The sequence below is a fragment of the Prinia subflava genome, chromosome 17 (assembly GCF_021018805.1).
Source record: "Prinia subflava isolate CZ2003 ecotype Zambia chromosome 17, Cam_Psub_1.2, whole genome shotgun sequence".
Lineage (NCBI taxonomy): Eukaryota > Metazoa > Chordata > Aves > Passeriformes > Cisticolidae > Prinia > Prinia subflava.
In genome coordinates this window covers 6,569,841-6,590,208 of record NC_086263.1, presented here as the reverse complement: position 1 = coordinate 6,590,208, position 20,368 = coordinate 6,569,841, and the positions used below count along the sequence as shown (strand labels likewise).

At 41.9% G+C, this 20,368-nt stretch overlaps 1 protein-coding gene across 2 annotated transcripts; it reads left to right on the top strand.

Annotated features, from left to right (window-relative positions):
* The first annotated feature begins 10,898 nt into the window (after window positions 1-10,898).
* Window positions 10,899-17,864, top strand: LITAF (lipopolysaccharide induced TNF factor). 2 transcript variants are annotated; one of them, XM_063414145.1, is made up of 4 exons: window positions 10,899-11,319; window positions 15,266-15,448; window positions 15,836-15,992; window positions 16,274-17,864. In XM_063414145.1, exons 1-4 carry the CDS (start codon window positions 10,914-10,916, stop codon window positions 16,380-16,382), a joined length of 855 nt encoding a protein of 284 aa, XP_063270215.1. In that variant the 5' UTR covers window positions 10,899-10,913; the 3' UTR covers window positions 16,383-17,864. The 2 variants fall into 2 exon arrangements, with proteins under 2 accessions (XP_063270215.1, XP_063270217.1); XM_063414147.1 differs by lacking the exon at window positions 10,899-11,319 and adding an exon at window positions 11,623-11,777.
* Window positions 17,865-20,368: the final 2,504 nt, after the last annotated feature.

Genomic DNA, 20,368 nt, shown 5'->3' with positions numbered 1-20,368 from the left:
GCTCCACAGAGGTCTCCCAGGTACATCCATGCGGGGCAGCAGCTGCAGGGAGGCACCAGGGAAGCCCTGCCATGGGGGAGCCTCTTGCACTTCCCATCTTTAGCAGCATGTCCAGGGTCTTTCACGCCCTTCTCTTAGTGCTGATCTCTTGTGAGCTCTAGTAATCTTCTAGGGCAGCACTCTGGCCCTTCACTTAAAAGGACATCCAATGCTGTGAGGCACATAAATGAATGAAAGTCCTAAAAGCTGACACTCAAGTGCCTTTGGTAGGATTCTGATAATAGACTGTCCTAATAAGGTGCTGTAGCTCTATTTTTTGCACTATTGTATTTCTCAGATACAAATTTTATCTAATTCAAGCAATAAAGGATAGTGTGATGGTTTCTAATTGTTACCTGGGAGGCCTATTTGCATTATCCTGCAGATTCAAATAGGGCAGCTTGAACTAGTATATGCTGTAGTTTCCAGGGAATCATTTCTATTTCCCAGTTTGCTTTTGCACAGTTGCTGAAAGAGCAGAATTGCAACTGCAGCATTGTCAATTACAATCCTGGCAGGGTTGTTATCACCCATCCAGCTTTCCCTGTATAATTGGGAATTCAGGGCAGCTCTTGCTGAAGAAAGTTGGAGTTTTTTGAGTTTCACTGAGATTTCGTAAGTGCTTCAGATAATCACAGCTAAAAGCAATCAATGTGCTTGTACTGAAGCAAAGACAAGCAGGTTTTCTCTTTTTTTCAGGTCAGTGGTCCCCAGAATAATAATGCCTGGTTTAAACACACAGCCTCAATTCCAGAAGGATGATATTGCAGCTTCAATGTTTAATGTTGAATTCTAGCCTCAAATAAACAAATTCTAGCCTTCACATAGGGCTTGCACTGGAATAAATGCAATATTTTGCTCCATATCTTGCATTCAAAACCTGAAAATTGATTAATTACTATACTAAAGAGATAAGCTTTAATTTCTTAGAATGCTCATTGTAGGGCATTGAGAATAAAAATGAAATGTGTCAGCAGGAGCTTAACAAATTTGCCCATTTTAATTCCATTTTCTTGGATATATTTCACACTCATGACTAAACTGAAAAATATCGACAGGCTGACATTTAACTGAAAAGTAAGTCACATTCCTCTACATTAGATGCTGATTTCATGCACATTTAACATTGCTCTTTTAGGCCGCTCTTGCAGCTGACATTTGTGTCTCTCCTCTGGGTATCCAAACCCAGTGTCTGAATTAATCAGCAATGACTGGACATTGAATGGTTTGGACATTCCAGAACAAAGTATACATAATCCAACTCAGAAAAAAATAAATAGGAAATGTATTAATAGTATCATGTACAGTTAGTGGTCCACACCCGCTGATTTATAGAAGATAAAATAAAATGCGTGGTTTGCTAGACCAACTTTTCGTCTAATTTTTCAGGTTCTCAGGATAGGCAGCACACTGATGCTGCTGCCAAAAGTCTCCAGTACCTTTATGGAGCAGTATAATTTCAAATAAGATGGAATACCACGGAGAATATTGTGTGCCTGAGTAAAAGATTTTTCTGATGGAGATTTCCATTACATACTGTGTAAATCTCTCTGGGCTTGAAAAGGAGAGGGGACATTACACAGACATGTAGCTCCCACTTTAGAGCTGGAATAATTAATGCAGATGATATTTTTTACTTGTATGTGTGTGATATAAAGTGTTTGGGAGGATTGGGTGCAGGGTGAGTATTTTGGGTTTTATTATTTTTAATGAACAAATTGTATAACTTCTGCCTCTGCACCTGGGTGGTTTTTAAATTGACTTTTTTTCCCCCTCTTTTTTGTTATCAATCCCTATATATAATAAATATAATAAATAATGAACTGTCCATTAAATTTGCTCAAAACACATTCCCATAATAATCATCTGCAACAGAAGAAATTCTCTGTTCTGTTCTTATTGATTCAGCTCATCTTACAACTGTGGACATGGCTTTTCCATGTAATTTGCTGGAGGTCACCTTTGTGGGCTGTAACAGCAATTTATTTCATTTTGTAGTGGCAGCTCTGTGCAGTGGAATTGGAATTACTTTGTTACAGAGCAATTCAGTAAAGGAAGTAGGAAACTAAACTTGGGTACTCAGACTACCAATGTTTAATCCATCAGCTGTCCCCTCACCCAGACTTCTTATTCCCAAGGACTTAGAGGGGTTCCCTAAGCCTGTAAGCAGACCTGGTGCATGCTTAGGAGCATTTCCTAGCTGGAATAAAGCACAGGGGTGCAAAGTAGGAGGTGGAGGAGTTACAGTTGTATGCAACTGTATTTCTTCACTCTCACAAAGAGACTCTGCTTTACCTTGTGTAAAATGAAATTTAGCCCCAAGTTTCCACAGTTTCTTTAGTTTAAATGTTAAAAAGAAAATGCATCTAGTGCATATCTATTTCTCTTATTGCACTTCTGAGCTCTTTCACGAGTTCTGTAGAGCTGTTAACCTTAAAATAAATTTCTTCTAAGTGTCATTTCCACCTCACACTCACTGCCAGCCAGTTCACAGCTCAGAGCTCTGCCTGTTTACTGGCCCATTGTAACTTCTGAGTGTCTCTGTGCTGAGCTGAGAGGTGCCCTTGTTGGAATTACTCAAACCCCTCTCCTTTCACTCTCAACACTCTGATCACCCAGGTGAGTTCTGCTCAAAACTTCAGCTGTGGCAGGTGGAGGAAGCAGCACTGACACAGAACAACCCTTGCCCTGCAGCATATGGGAGATTCTCCACTCCTTTCTGTGGAATGATCAAGAGCAAACAGAAACATGATGTCAGCATTAGAACGGGACCTTGTTTTGTGGGAGCAGTGTTGTACTTACCGCACCTGTTGCATTTGCTGCACTTCTGATTCCATGGATTTTAGTCACTGCCCATAGGCATTGCTGAAAGTATCTCCTGAGTGACACCTCAAACCCCCTGTTGGCCTCGGAGACTTCTAATGCAGTTGCCCATTTAGCAGGAATATTTCACTCCCTTGGAAGTTTGCCTGTGGGACACAGACCAAACACCTTTCAGTTTTCTGGAGAGCCACCAAGGGGCAGCTTCCTTCACACTGCTCGAAAGCAGAAAACCTGCCCAGTTGTCTTGGTTTAGGCTAATTCCAGTTTGCAATGACAAGGTCCGTCTGAAGGGGGGGGGGAAATGAACATTGAGAGATTTTATTTTTAATCTGAATGGACCTGTGAGGGCTCTGAGAATTTGGTGCCTTTCAGTTATCAGGTATGTAGGGATAAATTCGTCTAGACTGTTACTAATTTCATCTTCCTATGAAGCACTGTTGCCTTCACCCTGAGATTTTCAGGTTTGGTCAGTCCTTTAAATCCTCAGCCCTTTCCACTCTTGCCTGCTTCTCCTAGGCAGTAGGCTGGTAAGAAACAGGTGTTCAGTAAGGTTCTAATATTTCTCCCTGCAATGCCTTTGCCTTTTGTGTTTGATTTAACTTGGTTCCAGCCACCTGAAATCTCAAAGATAAAAACTAGTTTTCCTGAATGACAGACATTTTCTGTTTTCCATCTGAACTGAAGTCTGCTTATCTCTGAGGCAAGCAGATTTTTGGATTATATAAGCAAACCAAGAAAATCATTACAGACAGGTTTTCTTCTGTGCTTGCCTAGAAGGATAAAGAAATTAAGAAGGATAATTACCGTGAAGATTTTTTGCCCCATGGATGTTACACAGCACATTTCTGTGTCAGTCCCTTCTGGATGCAGTGCCTGCCATCTTGTGGACAAGTCACATTATGAATCCTTGAGAAAATATTTGAAGACCATAATATTTTGTGTGTGTGATAAAATTGCTTAATTACTTGCAGCTCAATGCAAACAGTCTTTCTTTTTGGGGACTTATTTTTCAATTGAAGTTACTTGAGTTTGTTTGGTTCCCTTACTTTTGAGAATGCGTATTTCCTCTGCTCCACTTGTTACCAGCTGTAAAACTATCAAATGTGAAATTCTCTGCAGTTTCCTATTTAATTAAGTTTAAATCAATTACCTAAAATGTTCATTTGGGAACCAATCAGAAGTAATTCTGAGAAATCTGTCAATTGCTATATGCCATCAATAAGGAGAAAATAATTTTAGAAACTCCTTTGCTTCAAATCTAAAAGCAAAAATACTCTTCTTATTATGGACATAAATGACTTGTACAAATACTTTTATTTGAAATTAAGATTCTATATTCTTTATTAATTTTTTATTAGGTATTTATAAAGTATTAATCTATAATCTATACTGGTTTGATTCTTGGTAGAATGCAAGTGACAACTCTTCTGTCATTCTTTAGTGAGTGAAAAATCCTTTCCAAATGCAATAAGGATTCATTTTATGGGGAAGGCTCTAATCCCCCCAGTATTTGTGAAAATATTATGCTTGCTGAATGAGATAATTTCCCTTTTGTGAAAGTCCTTTGGAGACAGCCCACTGCCTGTTTTTCTAAAATTTATGGTAAATGTTCAGAAAAGCAAGTGTGTAAAACTTGAAAAAACTTGTTACAAAGGTGATGTTTTTGCTGCTACATTGAAAGTACAGTTCTAGCAAGGAACAGCTTCAACTCTTGGTCTGACTTAAATTCTCATTTGGACTCAAATTTTTGTTTAAAATAAAAAAGACTGTAATTTAAATTTCATTTCATTAATAAAAGAGGATGAATTGTCACTATTGGCACTCCCATGTGATTAAAGAATCATTAGGGTTCATTGTGCCGGTAGCTGTGTCTGCCCTACAGGTGGGCAGAGCCATTCCTGGCTTTAAGACAGATGTTATTAATTGCTCCTGCAGAATTACTGGAGAGGTGACCAATCCCAAGCTCTCCCACCACCCAGGTGGGACAGAATTAGTGCCACAGAGGTGGCAGCTCCTTATAACAGATTTGTGAGGCACCTCTGGAGTGCTGAAAGCTGTCAAGGAAGTGGCAAAGCAGCTGGGTCAGATACACAACTGAGGGTAGCATAAGCTGCTCAGAGAACTGGTGACTTATTAAACAATCATCTGGGACGAAACCCAAGTGTTGCAAGTGTTTGAAGGTTCTAAAATAGCTAATAGTCTCTAATGACAATTAATGAGGTCGTGCACAGTGTGATAATCATAAGGAACTGTGTTTGCTTACCAGTGCTGGACAGTTATTTATGAGCTGGACTAAACCGAGCCATCAATTTGCAGAGAAGCAGTTTATTTTTAGTTACTGTAGATTCTGTTGTGATTGTGTCACAGAACACATGATTTTGCCGCAGGGCAAATTCAGGAGGAGCTGTGCATGCAATCAAGACTTGCAGAATCTCTGCACCCAGCTCTCACAGCCTACGTGAGGCTTTCTAGTTCACTTATCTTTATTACTAGTCTTTGTAAGTGTATTTAATTGTTTACTGATTGCTTTGTTTATCATAGAGGATCAGTCTGAAAAGACAAAGGTTTCGTTTCAAGCGAGAAGTGTGTTAAACATTTGGCATCCAGTGTAACTTGCCGCTCAAGGCTGCATGCAGATTTGGAGAAGTGTTTTTACTGTGTAGCAATGGCTGATGAGATTGCGTTTCACCGTGATTAGTCATTTGTCTGGTAAATGGCTGTTAATGCTCGCATTGCTGTTGCTGTTTTAGCTGTGACAGTAGCTATGACACTTGTGCCCAGATGATAAACTTCCTGCCTTGCTGCTTCCTACACACAACCAGTTTCAAGTGACAAGATGTGACATATAATGTCTGAGATTCTGAAAGAGGAACTGAGCCCTTCCGAGCTGAGATTTGGGAGATTCACTGAAGTGGTTTCAAGGAAGGCAGTCCTGTCAGATGTGGGGAACTGAAATGCTAAACATGATGTCAAAGCTATCCTTAAATCAAGTAATCTAAGTAAAAATTCCTAGAAATTATAAACCAATACATAATTCAATAACTCATAAAGTGAGAGGAGCATAAGAAAATAAATGCTTATTTGAATCTAGCTTTGCACATAATGTGTGAGTGATGCTAGAAACAGACTTTAAGAGAAGCGGATATTTGAGGCCTGAAGGAAAGCCTTACTGGATAAGTATGAATTTTTAGTAATATGGTCTCAATGTTTATACATATTTCTGTATTTCTTGCCTATATCCCAACTAGATCACAATAGTTCTGGTGTCCAGAAGACAGCTGTGTGAATATTCTATCAGAATTTTGCACAAGAGAATACTGATCATTCCTTACTCACTTTAGATCCAGAGTTGGATCAAAGCACTTCATGGGAAGCTATTGCTCCTCTGCCCAACAGGGTTGGAGATGACCATATGGAAATTGAAATTAATTTATCCTGCACCAGTATCACCAGTGCTTTGAGGACACCTCAGCAATGTAAACATGCATTTTACACTGAAGTGTGGGATCTTGTCATCTTTGAGGCTTCTCGTGTGATCTTCAACGCTTGTATCATTGTACTAACTATTGAAATTGTGTTGGAGTTTTTATTGTGCTTGCTTAGGAACTGGAATCAGTGATTGCAGCAGCGAAGAAAAAAGAAAACATTCTTTCAGATTATTTGGCTTAATATATCTACCTTGCTTCTCTTTAAATCTGTACATTGATTATTTGTGCATTGATTATTAGTCTGAAACTGCATTCTGGTACAATTCCATAAGTATCTAGTATTGCTGAAATGATCAAAAGTCATAGAAATTCTTATCTAGCTTCAACAAATCAGTGTATGTGAAATGACATACACACATTAAAAAAGATTTATTTGTATGTGTGCAAGTCCTGTGATTTCCAGACCGGAGTAATTTAAGGTGAGATTAAGGTTTACTTATTTTACACATGTTATTGAGAACATATTACAGTATGTAAAATATGGGGCTAACAGGCTTTTAAATGTATATCAACTTTTGAACTTCATTTAGCTTCTTTTACAGAAGCCTACTACTGTAAAAGCAAAGGGTAGTAAAACCAGCATGCAATTATTTTTGGGGCTAAGCTGACATCTGCTGGTGTTCTGCAATAAGGTGTGTGCAATGAGTGTGATCCCAAAACCTCCACGGTCCTGTGTGTGCATTTGCAGGTGCTCGAGCAGCCCCGGTGGTGACTCAGTGAAGCAGAGGCTGAGCAGTGAGTGCAGGGTGCGGCTGCTGCTCGCACCGTGCCGCGGGGCCGGGGCGGAGCGGGCTCTCCTGGTTACCTCCTGCTGCCTTGGTATGGCGGGCTTCTGAACCTGCAGGGGCCCTTGCTTCTTACGATTTTTAAAAACGAGTTATGTTCCTAATCTTCGGGTACGCAGCTCGTGGGGAAGGGAGGGAGATAAGCTGTATCAGTTTCTGGCCGTGTTTCCTGATGCACGCCTGAGCTGGCACCGGCCGTGTCCGCACCCAGTCACCTGGTCTGCTGCAGGAAGGAACTGCTGTGGGTGCCAACACGCAGGCGGCAGCCTCGGGGAGCTGGGGGCTTTCCTTTTCTGTTCCATTAGAGTAGGAAATTTGGCACAAAATAACCCCACTTGTGCTGGAGATCAGAGGGACCGAGTGCAGCTGGCCTTAATTTCTGGTTATTATCAATTTGGCACTGCAGCCTGGTTGTGTTTAATAAGAACATCCACAATCACAGATTCACAAATAGTGCTACTTATTAAAGCAAAAGAAATAGAGATTTGGAAATGGTATTGATAAATGCTGTTACTGCATTAGCATCAGCCAATGGTTAATTAAGCTAAATTAGCTTCAAGCAAATGAAAAATTCAGTTGGTCATTACACTTCACAGATAATTAAGCTTAGTTTCACTCAGGTATGGTCTGACACAGAGACAAAACTTACTAAAGAGGCATCTCTCCTTTGGGGAGGACAGAGGAGCAAAACCATCCACTTGTCTATGAAATGGGGTCACATTCTCATCCTCTGCACAGAGGATTCCAAATATCAATTTTATATTTTAAGATAAATGGAGGTGAGACTGTAGTCAAATATAATAGATTACCTGTTGCTTCCATCGTAGATAGTGGGGATAAAGGCCCTTTCTCAGTTGCCTGCCCGTGCATGTTTCATACGTAAATGAGGGATAATGACGGGTTTGGTTACCTTTGGTCAGGCTGGGTTAGGATTAATGTTTGAATCAAAGGCAGAACAGAACCATGATACTTGAGTATTGCATCCTCCTCTGTTGCATGCATGGCAACGGTGACCATCGTGTCCAGAGATACAGCCGCCAGCAGGGGAACTGAAAAGTGTCTCTTTGGTTAAGCACAAGGATCCATTTTTATTTCTCCCCTTCCCAGACCAGGGAGAGGGAGGAAAGTGTGGGGGGAAGAACGGAAATGGGAACGGAAGGGGCAGAAAAACAGAAGGGTCACAGGGGCCGATTCATGGGGTTTTGTAGGGTGTTGAAGGGGCAGAGTTTTAGGGTTTGGGTCAAAAGAGGGGTTAACACAAGGAGAGTAAGATTAGATATCAGCTTCCTAGAAAAGGGGTGATTCCACACTCCTCCACTCGGCTAAGGCAGAAGTAAAGGCCATCTGAGCTTTGCTTGATCATCTTTGCTCCCATCAACATTTTACAACTGCACATCTTCATCACAGAATCATAGAACAGTGTGGGCTGGAAGGGACCTTTAAATATCATCTAGTCCAAGGCCCCTGCAATGAGCAGAGACACCTTTCAGTAGACCAGGTTGCTCAGAGCCCAGTCCAACCCAGCCTTCAGTATTTCCAGGGGCATCTACCACCTCTCTGGGCAAACTGGGACAATGGTTTACAACCCACATTGTAAAAGTTTTTATAGCTATCTTTTTATATCTAATCTAATCTAAATTGACTCCTCCTTCAGTTTAAAACCATTATGTCTTTTCCTGTTGTAACAAGCCCTGCTAAAGTTTGTCTCCAATTTTCGTGTAGGAGAAAACTACTGAAAGGAACAGTGAGGTCACTCTGGAGCCTTCTCTTCAGGCTGAACAGCTCCAGCTCTCCCAGCCTGTCTCCATAGCAGAGGTGCTGCAGCCCTTGGCACATCTGCATGGCCACCTCTGGACTTGCTCAAGCAGCTCCATGCCCTGTTGTTGCATTGTGGGCCACAGACCTGGACGCAGCCCTGTAGGTGGAGTTTCATGAGAATGGGGCAGAGAGACAGAATCCCCTTCCTCGGCCTGCTGGCCACACATCTCTCACAGGAGCAGATTCTACTTCTAATAAGGCCTGCTGTGTGTGTTTAAGGGGCTGAGGCCTTGTCTCCATACTGATGTGTGAGCACACTCTCTGCTTCCCTCAGATACTGGGCTGGGAGCCCTACACTTACCCCAGACACCATGCAGTGCTCAAGCCTCACTCAAGTCAGGTGTAATATAACCAAGTGCCTCAACTCATGTCCTCGCTCAACCAGCCTCATCAATTCTCTGCAGCAAACTTGCCAATTTTCCACAAGAAAAGTGTGAACTTTTCACTGAGAATCAGGAATACAACTCCTTAACACCAATGTAGTATTAAGAAGCATAGTAGTATTAAGGACATTACTTTTTATGGTGCCTGATGGACAGGATAACTCTGCCTAAGGTGCACGCTTGGCTCAAGATGGTACAAGTATTTATTAGCAAGGACATACATATCCCTCAGAAAAGTGTTACAATTTGTTACTTTAGGTGGCCACAGAGCCCATCAACCGGGCTGATTTGTTCCACTGACCACTATACAACGTTCCATTAATTGTGACTTCTGTGTAATTTTCCACATGCTCACTGGTGCTGTGGTGACCAGCTCAGCCACACACTGGCTAAAGCTGATGCTTCTATTGCCCAGGACCATCCAGCAAAAGGACTGGAGAGGCAGAATTAGCAAAGGGTGAGCAGAGTGAGAAGGAGGACGGATAGTGAGAGGAAATACAGTCACGTACCAGTAGTAGGGCAAAAAGGAGAAATGTTACTGGGGTCTCCAAGGAGGAACACGAGCCAGCCCAGACTAGATGCAAAATACAACAGTGAGAGAGCATGGCAGCTGGAGTAAGAAGGCTTTCAACTGAAGGTCATGCCTTGTTTCATCCTGGGAGATGTGTTCAGCCATGGCTTCTCTCTTCTCTCTTCTCACTCCTAAGCTGCTCATAGCCACCTGGGGAAGGGGATTTAGTAAGAGAACAATTACTCAATTTTAGTTAATCTAGGGCACCAAAGCCCAAATTACTCATGTTCTGCTCCTGAGAAAAATAATATATAATGTGATTTCTTGATAATGGTGTAAATTTATTCACCTCTAAGTCTAGTTCTAATCTCAGTGCTGATGAATCACACTCCACACTCCTCTCCCTGTTCCCCCCAAACAGAGGACTGGAGTATTCATGCCCTCAATACTCAACGTCTGATGGCATCCCCAAGCACCCATACTTGCAGGTAATTCAGTAGATTACTGTGACTGTAGAGCTTCATATTGGATTTATCATCACCTGGGGTAAGAGCTCCTTTCATCCTATAACACCTGACTCCTTGCTCCAGGATGGTTTTGAATTGAAGCTTTATGTGTGTTCCTTAGGGCAAGGTTCAAGAAAAGATTTAAATACAAAAATAGGACTTGAACAGATTTTAGATGCTTTCCATCGAAGGCCAAAAGGTCTTATGAACTGTCCCTGCTAATAACCTGCAGGGTTTATCAAGTCCCTTCAGTCTAAGGTAGATTCACACAAACCAGCACGTGAAGCACTCCCTGTTGAAGCCTGTTTGGGATCTGACCATAATTTACTTCTGTATTACCATGGAGCTGGATAGAGGAAGGAGTGACAGACTCTTGTGTTTTCCAAAGACTGAATCCAGTTCAATTGCTTGTAAAGGTGCTACCGAAAATCACTGAATCTTGAACTTGAAAGTTTTGTTGAACATTTTATGTGCTCTTTTATGTTGTCTGAAATAGCTGATCTGGTAACGTAGGGGTATTGTAGAATTAGAGAAGTGATTTCCCTGCAGTGTTACAGAACATGGTGCTTGGCTGCGCTGCTAACGGGAAAGTTGAAGATCACTGGTTTCATCTGAGCGAGCTCTTGGCGAAAGCCGCGGACTTCCCGATCGCCGTGACTGCGAAATGCGTCAGGAGTGCCTGTACTTCCACAGCCTTCCCCCCTTCCCTTCCCGGGCTGTCCCGCCCAGGCACTGCCGGGAGCCGGCGGGTCCGGGGGAGCGGCCGAGGCGGCTCCCGGGGCAGGGCCCGGCCGGGCCAGCGCAGCGCCCTCCTGGGCAACCCCCGCGGCGCCTGCTCGCGGCTCTGGGGGAAGGGGAGGAGGAAACGCGGGTGGGGACGGGACGGGACGGGACAAGCCCTGCTGACGGTGGCTGCACCCAGAGGAGCGGAGAGGAGCGGAGGGCTGGCGGACACTGCTCGGCACGGTAAGGGCTGTGCCGCGGGCAGGGCAGAGCGGGGCGGCGGGGGGGCTTTGCTCCTCTGCCGGGGCCGCTCCGGGGCCGAGCGCTGCTCTCCCCGGGCCGCTCCCACTGCTCCGGCCCGGCTGCGGGGCGGGGGGAGAAGCCTCGGCTCGGGGGCCGATCCCGCCCCGCAGGAGCCCCCGGAGCACCGGGGGCAGGCTGGGGCTTCGCGGGCCAGCGCTGCCCCGAGCGGCGCGGTCCCGGTCCCGGTCCCGTCCGGGAGAGGCCGTGGACGACGGCTCCTGCCCTCGGCGATGCGGGCGGGGGCCGAGCGAGGCCGGAGTTTCGCTTCCCCGAGTGCGGCAGGCGGAAGGTGGCCGTTCCCTCAGGGAAACAGCTGCTCCTCTCGAACCGGCCCTGCGCTGCCCCAGGGAGGGGGTTCCTCACAGGAACAGGGTTATTCCAAAACTCTTGATTACTAGGTAACAGTAGCACACTAACCTCTGACATCTCTCCTGCCAGCAGAACACACCGTGCGGTACTATTTCTACTTTGCCAGTATAGCATTCAGTGTGACCTCAATGCCATTGGTTCTTCCTGAAATAATATGTCCAAGTCTTTTTTGTTGTGATTACAGGATTTTATTGTCACAAATGCCTGAGAAATTTAAACAACTTTGAAATAATATTTTTCAGCAGGTTGGTAAACTGGGAAGTTATTTTCCAGAGTTCAGAAGAAGTTGGTGGTCCAAGAAGGTGCTGTTTTAGGGCTTTGCACTGCAAAAATCCGAGTGTTCTGATAAACCTGTATATCCTGCTGGGTTGTTGAAAAAAAAAGCCTTCAACGTGTATTTCATTCTCAGATTTGCTGACCGGTCGCTGTCTTAGACTCTGATGTGCAGGGAGCCCTTAAACCACCCGTGGTGTTGGAGGGCGACTTGGGATTTCTAGTGAAGAGGGCTGCATAGGAATTGTTTAATTTAAGGATTAAGTTATGTCAAATTTTAGCAAGAGATTAAGGAAAGGGCAACAACAGATTTGTTTGGCCAGATTAGGTTAGGACAGCTGTAATTGTAAGCAGTTCTTATCTGGATGGGGTTTTTGGTTGGTTTGTTTTTTACATACCAAGCAGAGAGGTGGGCTATTGCCTTCTTTCTCCCTTTTTTAAAATTTTTTTTTCCCAGCCTAATTTTCAAGACCTGGAGTGTGAAACACATTTGCACTGGCTGTATGAAGTGATGATTCAAATATCTCTTCAAAGTTGACATTTAAAGCAGAAGGGGCATTAGAAAAATGAAACTGAAAAGCTGAAGCTGTGGTTACATCTATAGTACTCAGTATTTGGAAGAGGCTTTTTTGTAGTCCCAATGTCATCTTGATGTTATTAGCAATTTTTGTTTCAATACATAACTTGAAGGAATTCATACATGTTTTTAGTTTCTTACCATTCATTGTAGTACTTTGTACATGTTATTTGTGCTTTTTTTCTTTTAAAAAAGAAAAGGGGTACCACAATGTGCTATGTGGACCTTAGACTTGTTCACGTTTGTCTACAGGAAAAGAAAAAAAAAGTGAAAGTGCAGAAAAAGCACAGTGATCACTTTTAAATTGAAATGGTTTTTCAAAACCACTTAGTGGTAAGAAATGAACATGCAATGTAATTTAAAAATAAGTAAATATCAAGACTAGAAGTGTTCATGCTAGAAGTTATGATAATTTTGAAATCCGTGAAAGAGTGTTGTTCCATTTCTTAGAACTTGTCAGTGGAGCAGAGCTGAGCAGCAGCAGGAGCTGTGTGTTTAACCCCAGCTGGCAACTCAGCACCACACAGCTGCTCCCTCACTGCACCCCTGAAGATAGTGTGGAAGGGTGTGAGAAAATTCATGGATTGAGATAAAAACTCTTTCATAATCACAATAAAATAATGATAAAAAGAATAATGTAATAGTTGTCATGAAAAGGAAAGTAACAGAGAGAAATACAATCCAGCAAGTGAAGCAAATGAGAACAATTGCTCACCACCAACCAACTGATGCCCAGCCAGTCCCTGAGCAGTATTTCCCTCCCAACAACTTTCTTCCTGCTTTTATTGCTGAGCATGATGCTTTATGGTCTAGAATATCCCTTTGGTCAGTGAGGGCCAGCTGTTCTGGCAGTGTCCTCTCCTGGCTTCTTGTCCAGCCAGAACCAGCACACTGAGTGGGGGCAGTAGATCATGATTCAGCTCTGTAGTTTAGTCACAAGGAGAAAACTTCTCTTTTCTCAGGAAAACAGAAGATCAGTGTTTTTTTTAAGTATAGCTGTGAAATACTTGTTACTACAAAAATTTACTGAGTTTCAACATCTTTGACTGCTGTCTTGTTCCTTCTTCATTCTGCCAAAGCTGCAGTGTGAGTGTGAGAAAGGAGGGAAGGAGCAATGTTTGTCCCAGGCTTACCACAATTACTGCTCCAGCACCTGTAGCCACATCTGTCCTTCTGTACCAGCTCCTGTGTTTGTCCTGGCCACGGGCCTACTATAAAACCCACAGCTGATTGAGTTCACCATTCCATTTGTAGTACACCTTTCCACATTTCTGCTAAATCTGCTGGGAAGACTGTGGGACTCCTGAAATACATAAACATTGGTGTTTGCTGGTGTATCCCCATGCTTCCAGTGCAGCCAGTCCTGTGTAACCTGGAAAAGTGGACAAACTTGTGACAAGTTCTTTATGGAAATGTTTATAGACTGCACTGAAATCCTGATGAAAGCTGTGTGTGTGAGGAAGATAATCAGCCGTATTCCAGGGACTTTTCATGCTCCGGGAGAGTGGAAAGGCTTGTGTCATTGTTGGAAGCCTGTGTGCTGGATCTCACACGAGCTTTGTGTGTGTGGAGTGACACCAGCCCTAAACAGATACTTAACACCTGAAATTCTCTTTGCATGTTGTCTTTTGTACCTGCAAATTGCATCAGTGCAATTTCCCTTCTTTTATTCATCATAGTGCTGTGGGTAATTGGAGCTCCTACATAACTCATAGCACCACAGAATTAATATTCCAGATATAGGTTGCCTTTCCCAGATAGTACTGAGTGAAAAGACTTGCATGTGTACAGAGGGATTGCATGTACGACAACAGAGTGGAGTGTGGCTCTTGGAGAGCTGGCTGAGGGTCCTTAGGAGGAAGGGGAAAAGGGCAATCTCGGTCAGCATTGATGCCATGAGACCTTGTTCCACAAAGAAATGTTGGGCAGACTATAGGAAGTGGGTAGGTGGGGAGGAGGAGAGGAAGTCTGCCTTGAAACCACAGTCCTTTCTTGGCAGTGGCCAGCGTTCCTATCCTCTGCAACAAAATAACAATTGGTGGAGGAAAAGATGCACTACAAACTCATTAAAATATTGCTAATGAGCAAAAATGTCAACCTTAGACATATTTAATAATTGTAAAAGCTTTGAGTTCAGTTTGACATGCTTAATTGTTTGGGTTTCTTTTTCCTTCAGTATAAATACTTCTTATTTCAAATTACAGCAGACGTAAATAGTATTTTTTAAGTATTTAAGCTTCACCACAAACCAAGCTCATGTTGGTTAGCAACTCCCATGTGGCCTATCATACTGTTCAGTTTTTCAGGTGAACAAGAGGGATTAGAAATAGTGTTTTTGGAGAATTAGGAGACTGCTAGATAGTTTAGTACACTAACAAAGATGCTCCACCTCCCTGCTTTAGTATTTTTATTTTATAAAGGAGGAACTGGTGTTGGGACAAAGTGTAAAACATTCCCAGTGAAAAGGAAGTGGGAAGTAGACAGCAACAACAGTAAAATCAAGATTAACATTTAATACTATCACAAATACCACCCAATCAATTTTATGGTGGTAAAAGTCCCTTTTAATCTAGTTATCTTCTTGCTGTTGAGTTGAGTCTAATTATTTGTCAATTGCCCTTAATAAATAATGCCTTTTGTTATGATTTTCTCTCTTTTATGTTTTAGATATAATGGCTGCTCCAAGTGGCAACGCTGTCCCATCTGCACCACCTTCGTATGAGGAAGCCATGGGAATCAATGTGAACTATCCTCACCCCTATCCCGTCCCTGGCCCTGCACAGAAGCCAGATGGAAAGGGAATGGACCCTCCCCCACACATGGGACAACCTCCACCAGCAAATAACCCCAGTAAGCCTCCAAAACTCTTCTGTACCTCATGTTAAGGTGGTGTTAAGTGGCTGTATAATAGGTGCTGTCAGAAGATGAAAAATGGTGGTTCACAGGTGTTCATCACCTGCCAAAAATATTTTTGAAGGGAATAAGGAGAATCCATTCTTTTGAATCCCTCTATGCACTGATATCAATAACATCATTTGGCTTTCTGCAGTTTTTAGTGCAGCTTTATTTTTTAGACAGTGTATTTCTGCATTAGGAAATGACATGGTGATTTCTGTTCTTGTTGTGTATTTCATTGCTCTGAGCCCTGAATATTTCAGTTATACCTGGTTTAGAGGAAGTTGACTACTACTCTTTTTTCCTGTTCCTGATGGAGTAAACAGCCATTTCTCTGCTCAGTCACTGTTCAGACCGTGTATGTGCAGCAGCCTGTACGGTTGTATGACCGCCCAGTTCAGATGTGCTGCCCTTCCTGTAACCAGATGATTGTGACACGTCTCTCCTACGACTCAGGAGCTTTGACCTGGCTGTCATGTGGTGGCCTCTGCCTGGTGGGGTACGTCAACTCTGATTTGCACTTTTACCTTGACTTTTTTTAGCTGTAGCATGTAATTTTGCTTTCTCTGTGTGGGGCCTGAGCCTTCATGGTTCAGTCAGCCTACATCTGCCTCTGTGTCCTGCAGAACCTTAAAGCGGTACTGGACTCCATAGCCATGTGTGTTCTTCCTAAAGCTTATGGCACCAGTTTTACTGATTGCTTTTGGACAAAATACATTTTACTTCTCGTGTGTATAAAAAGTGATAAAGCAGTGTTTTCCTCTTTTTTTGCCTTTGCAGGTGTATAGCAGGCTGCTGCTTAATTCCCTTCTGCATTGATGCCTTAAAGGATGTGGATCACACCTGTCCAAAATGCAACACTCTTATTGGTTCTTACAAACGTTTGTAGGCAGTGTTAAACACTGATGAAGTTTAGCACCTCTACAAGCCCTCTTTGAAGCTTTGTGGAGACTTCCTGTTTTTTCTCTGCATCTGTTCCTGGAAACCAATAAAAAGTAACGTTTATTGCTGGTTGGTTTGAATACAAATTTGCTTGAGAGGAGTCTCACTTAGGTCTGTAAAAAGCATACCCAATCTGTATGGGCCACTCAGTCCAGCACCAGTGGAGAGCAGTGGAGTGTTTCCCTTTTGCTTTATACAGAACAGGTTGGTGATGTTCTTCAGTTAATCTTGTCTCGGGCATGTTGCACATTGTGCTTGCATTGAGACCATGAAGTCTCAGCACAGAAAAGAGGAGGATGTGTATGGAGAGCTATTCAGGCTCATGCTTTGGCAGCAGCACTGTTTACAAACTTGTGGGGAGTTGCCTCAGAGACAGGTGCTCCTCTTTGAAAAAAAGAAATTGGTGTCATCTTTTCATGAGAACTAGAATTCATTTAAAAACTTTTGTAGTTGGAAAAGAACCAAACCTAAAGGCTTCTTCCTTCTTAGAGATAGCTTTTCAAAATGGACAACTCAGGTTGTGGTGCAAAATTAGTGATTGAATCTGGTTATCTAAATTTTCTTGCCAATTTCAAGTCTAGTGATATCTCTAATCTGAAGTAAAGATATTTATATAGAAGATATTTGTTCAGTGGTTTCTGTCAGGCTGGAGGCTTTCTTACTGCTGATAGAAGGTCTCTGAAGTGTTTTCTTCACCCCAGTGGAAATGCCCAGAGAGCCGTGGTTAACTTTTCAAACTTCCTTGTACAATTACATAAGTCAGCTGATCGATCATAAACAAACCTTAGCCTTAAGTCTTGAATTCCACCTGAAACACAGAAATAAAACACTTGGGCTTTTAGTTGTTGATCTGCTGTTAATTATTGTTTCTTTATTAAGAAGGTAAAATGTTTGTTAAGAAGTTTCTCTGATTTTTCTAAATTTAATGAAAGATGACTTCTGCTTTTAGAAACTTAAGTTGGATATGCTTATTTAAGATGATAATCACAAAAAATCAGGGGATGAGGCTCTGAAGGTTAAAGTAATTTCTGTGTCGTAAGCAACTTGATCAAACAACATTTTGATGCATATCAGAGAATCTGAATCACAAAATCAAGGGGTTGGAAAAGCCCTTTGAGATCATCATGTCCAACCTGTGTCCTAATGCCACCTTATCAGCCAGACTGTGTGTTGAATACCACACCTAATCTTTTCTTAAATACCTCCAGGGACAGCGACTCCACCATCTCCCTGGGTGGCCCATTGCAATGTCTGATCACCCTTTCTGTAAAAATCTTCTTCCTAATGTCCAGCCTAAATGATACCTGTCCAGAAAAGGCAGACAGGTGTTTAAACAAGGCTGTGTTGGTAACGCTGTATTAATATCTGTAAAAGTAAAAAGATAAAATAAATACAAATAAAAAATACTGCATTTACTGTTCTTGCTAAATGTGCCTTCTGTAAATATTTCATATAAGTTAGTTTTTCATAAGTCTTTCAACACTAATGTTTGAAGTCCAGTAATTTTGTAGATCGTGTACAATCTCTAGGCCTTGTCTTAATTACGTTTTGTAAACTGCTGCTGCTTGTGAGTGTGCAAGTGATTTAAGAGCTTCCTTGTGTATTTGGAAAAGGTTTCTGGTCTCCTTGTGCCGTAAGAATGTACATCATCAGCTACTAACTGGCAAGAAGAGGATGGAGATCAAAAGCTGGTAGTTTTGTAGCTTTCCATCTTGATGACATGGTACCAACAAGTGCTTTTATGTGCTGATGCACCACCACAGTGCTCTCCGTGTTCTTGAAGGGCTTGGGTCATGCTGCATTGGATTTTCTGTACTGGTGACATGAACAAGTCCTGTGCCTTACTGGGAGGCAGAATTCCCCCTCTGGGTGTCACAGAAAATGTGCTTCTTGTCAGTTTATTGTCAGAGCAAGACAGAAATAAGCAGTGAAGCTCGCAGTGCTTCCAAACTTGGGATTTGCTTGGGTGGTGGGGAGGATTTTTAATTCTTTTAGTACCCTGTCAGTCTGGTCTGGATAATCCTGCCATATATTCATTTGGTAAGTCTTCCAGTTGTTATTCCCTTAGCTCCCCTTTTCTCTCCAAAGTGATGATTGGAAAATCTGAGGTGGTGGCACCAGAATGCAAAACACCAAATAAAAATGTTTTGATTTATGTGCACAGTCTGTTGATTCTCTTTAAGTTCCTTGTATGGATTGAGAGTAGGACACACAATGTTGGCAGCTTTTCCTTCTAATTCAGCATTCTGCAAAGCTTTCTGCTGCCCCTTCTATAGTTGTGTTTCCTTAAATGCAAAGCTTGTGTTTGTTCTCTTGTGTATGGAATGATCTACAGACTGTGCCAAAGTAACCTGCTTTGTTAAACCCACCTTGGACGAACAAATGCAGGATATAACTTGCTTTGTGTGAAAGCACTTTGTGTTGATTATGTTGAAATTACTGTTTGTTTTTAAATTGACTCTATTTAAAATAAAACTTTGTCTTTCCTATCTAGTGCTTGTAATTGGAAAATTATAATATTTGGAACGTTTCCAAACACATGGATGGCTGAAATGTGAAGAAAAATAATTACAGGGAGAAATTTTTTAGTGTCTCACCTGAGCCAAGTCTCTGTTGACATTCTTTGCTTTGCAGACCAACTGTACCACACAGAGCCACACTGAAAATGGATTGTTTTCCTACCACCCAGGTTTTAGAAATATGTTTTTCAATTAAAACTGTTGAGTAAAACTTTCATTTGCAATGCAACTAAACAAACATATATAAATATGGCTCCATGTTCACATACCAGGAATATATATCAAATATCACTGTATTCAATAGGAAGGAATCCCTATTAATCATGAGAGAATACCCTACTTTCTTTCAATGTCTAAATTTTTTGTTTGGTTGGTTTTTTTGAGGTGCAGAAAACACAGGAAGGCAAGGTTAGTACCTCAAACAAATTTGTTTTAATGCTTTGATACTTATTTTTATTAACTGTAGGGTTATTTTGGTAGAAAGTGAGTGTTCCATGAATAGTTTTTCCTTGATAAGGTAATATACAGAAGGAGCAATGCTGACTTTATGGACTCAAGCTGTTTTCACATAAGGAAGAAGCACAGGCCATGCGAAATCCTCCAGCCTCACATGACAGGTTCAGGTAAAACCTTCCTGCACTCACCTTCATGAGCTTTCCAGGAGGACATTGCTTTCTGTTACACTTTGACAGTGTTATTTTCATTAGGCTTCTATTAAAAATAGAACATGGAACAATGTTCAAATTCTGATGAGGCTTGAGCCAGAAGGAAATAAAACTTGTTTTATCATGCAAAGAGGATCCAAAATAAAAGTTGTTAAAACAAGTAAAAGGCAGCTGATAGCCCTACAAGAGGGAGTTGTTAAGCAAGTTCAGAGTGGTTTCAAGAAGCTGCTATTTATTGCAATGATTGTGAAAGCAGTTCTGGCAGTCTAGCAACAATGGTTTTTTTAAGAAATTATTTGTCCACTCAAACCTAGTTAATTATTATTCATAATTGAGCAGCAGGAGGTCAGTAATGGAGTCTACAATAACGTCATCCTCAGAGTAAAAAATGAAAGTGGAAGTCCTGTGACAAAAATGTAGTTTTTGTAGTTCAGGTGATCGCATTTTGTAGCAAATTAACCTTTGTGTTCCTATTTGCTTCATAAGATCTGCAATGTGATACGAATTTATTTTCTCGAGGATGATGTTTAATGGAATTTTTTGTAAGATGGATACTCTCATGTATGATATGCTGAGTGTGAATCTGGTATAAAAATAAATTTGCCAATGAGCATCTTAGTACTTTTTCGAACCAGGATATTAAAAGGTGCATATGAAACCGACTGATTTCAAAGGAAGTGTTTCTTATAACCATTCAAATTGATTTTTGTCGGGGTCTTTCGGGGTCTTTTGGGTGTTTTTTGTTGTTG

Coding starts and splice junctions, on each gene's coding strand:
- LITAF (XM_063414145.1), top strand. CDS start 10,914: ATGGTGCTTGGCTGCGCTGCTAACGGGAAAGTTGAAGATCACTGGTTT. Junction 11,320..15,265: donor GGCGGACACTGCTCGGCACG/GTAAGGGCTGTG, acceptor TTTATGTTTTAG/ATATAATGGCTGCTCCAAGT. Junction 15,449..15,835: donor TCCACCAGCAAATAACCCCA/GTAAGCCTCCAA, acceptor TTCTCTGCTCAG/TCACTGTTCAGACCGTGTAT.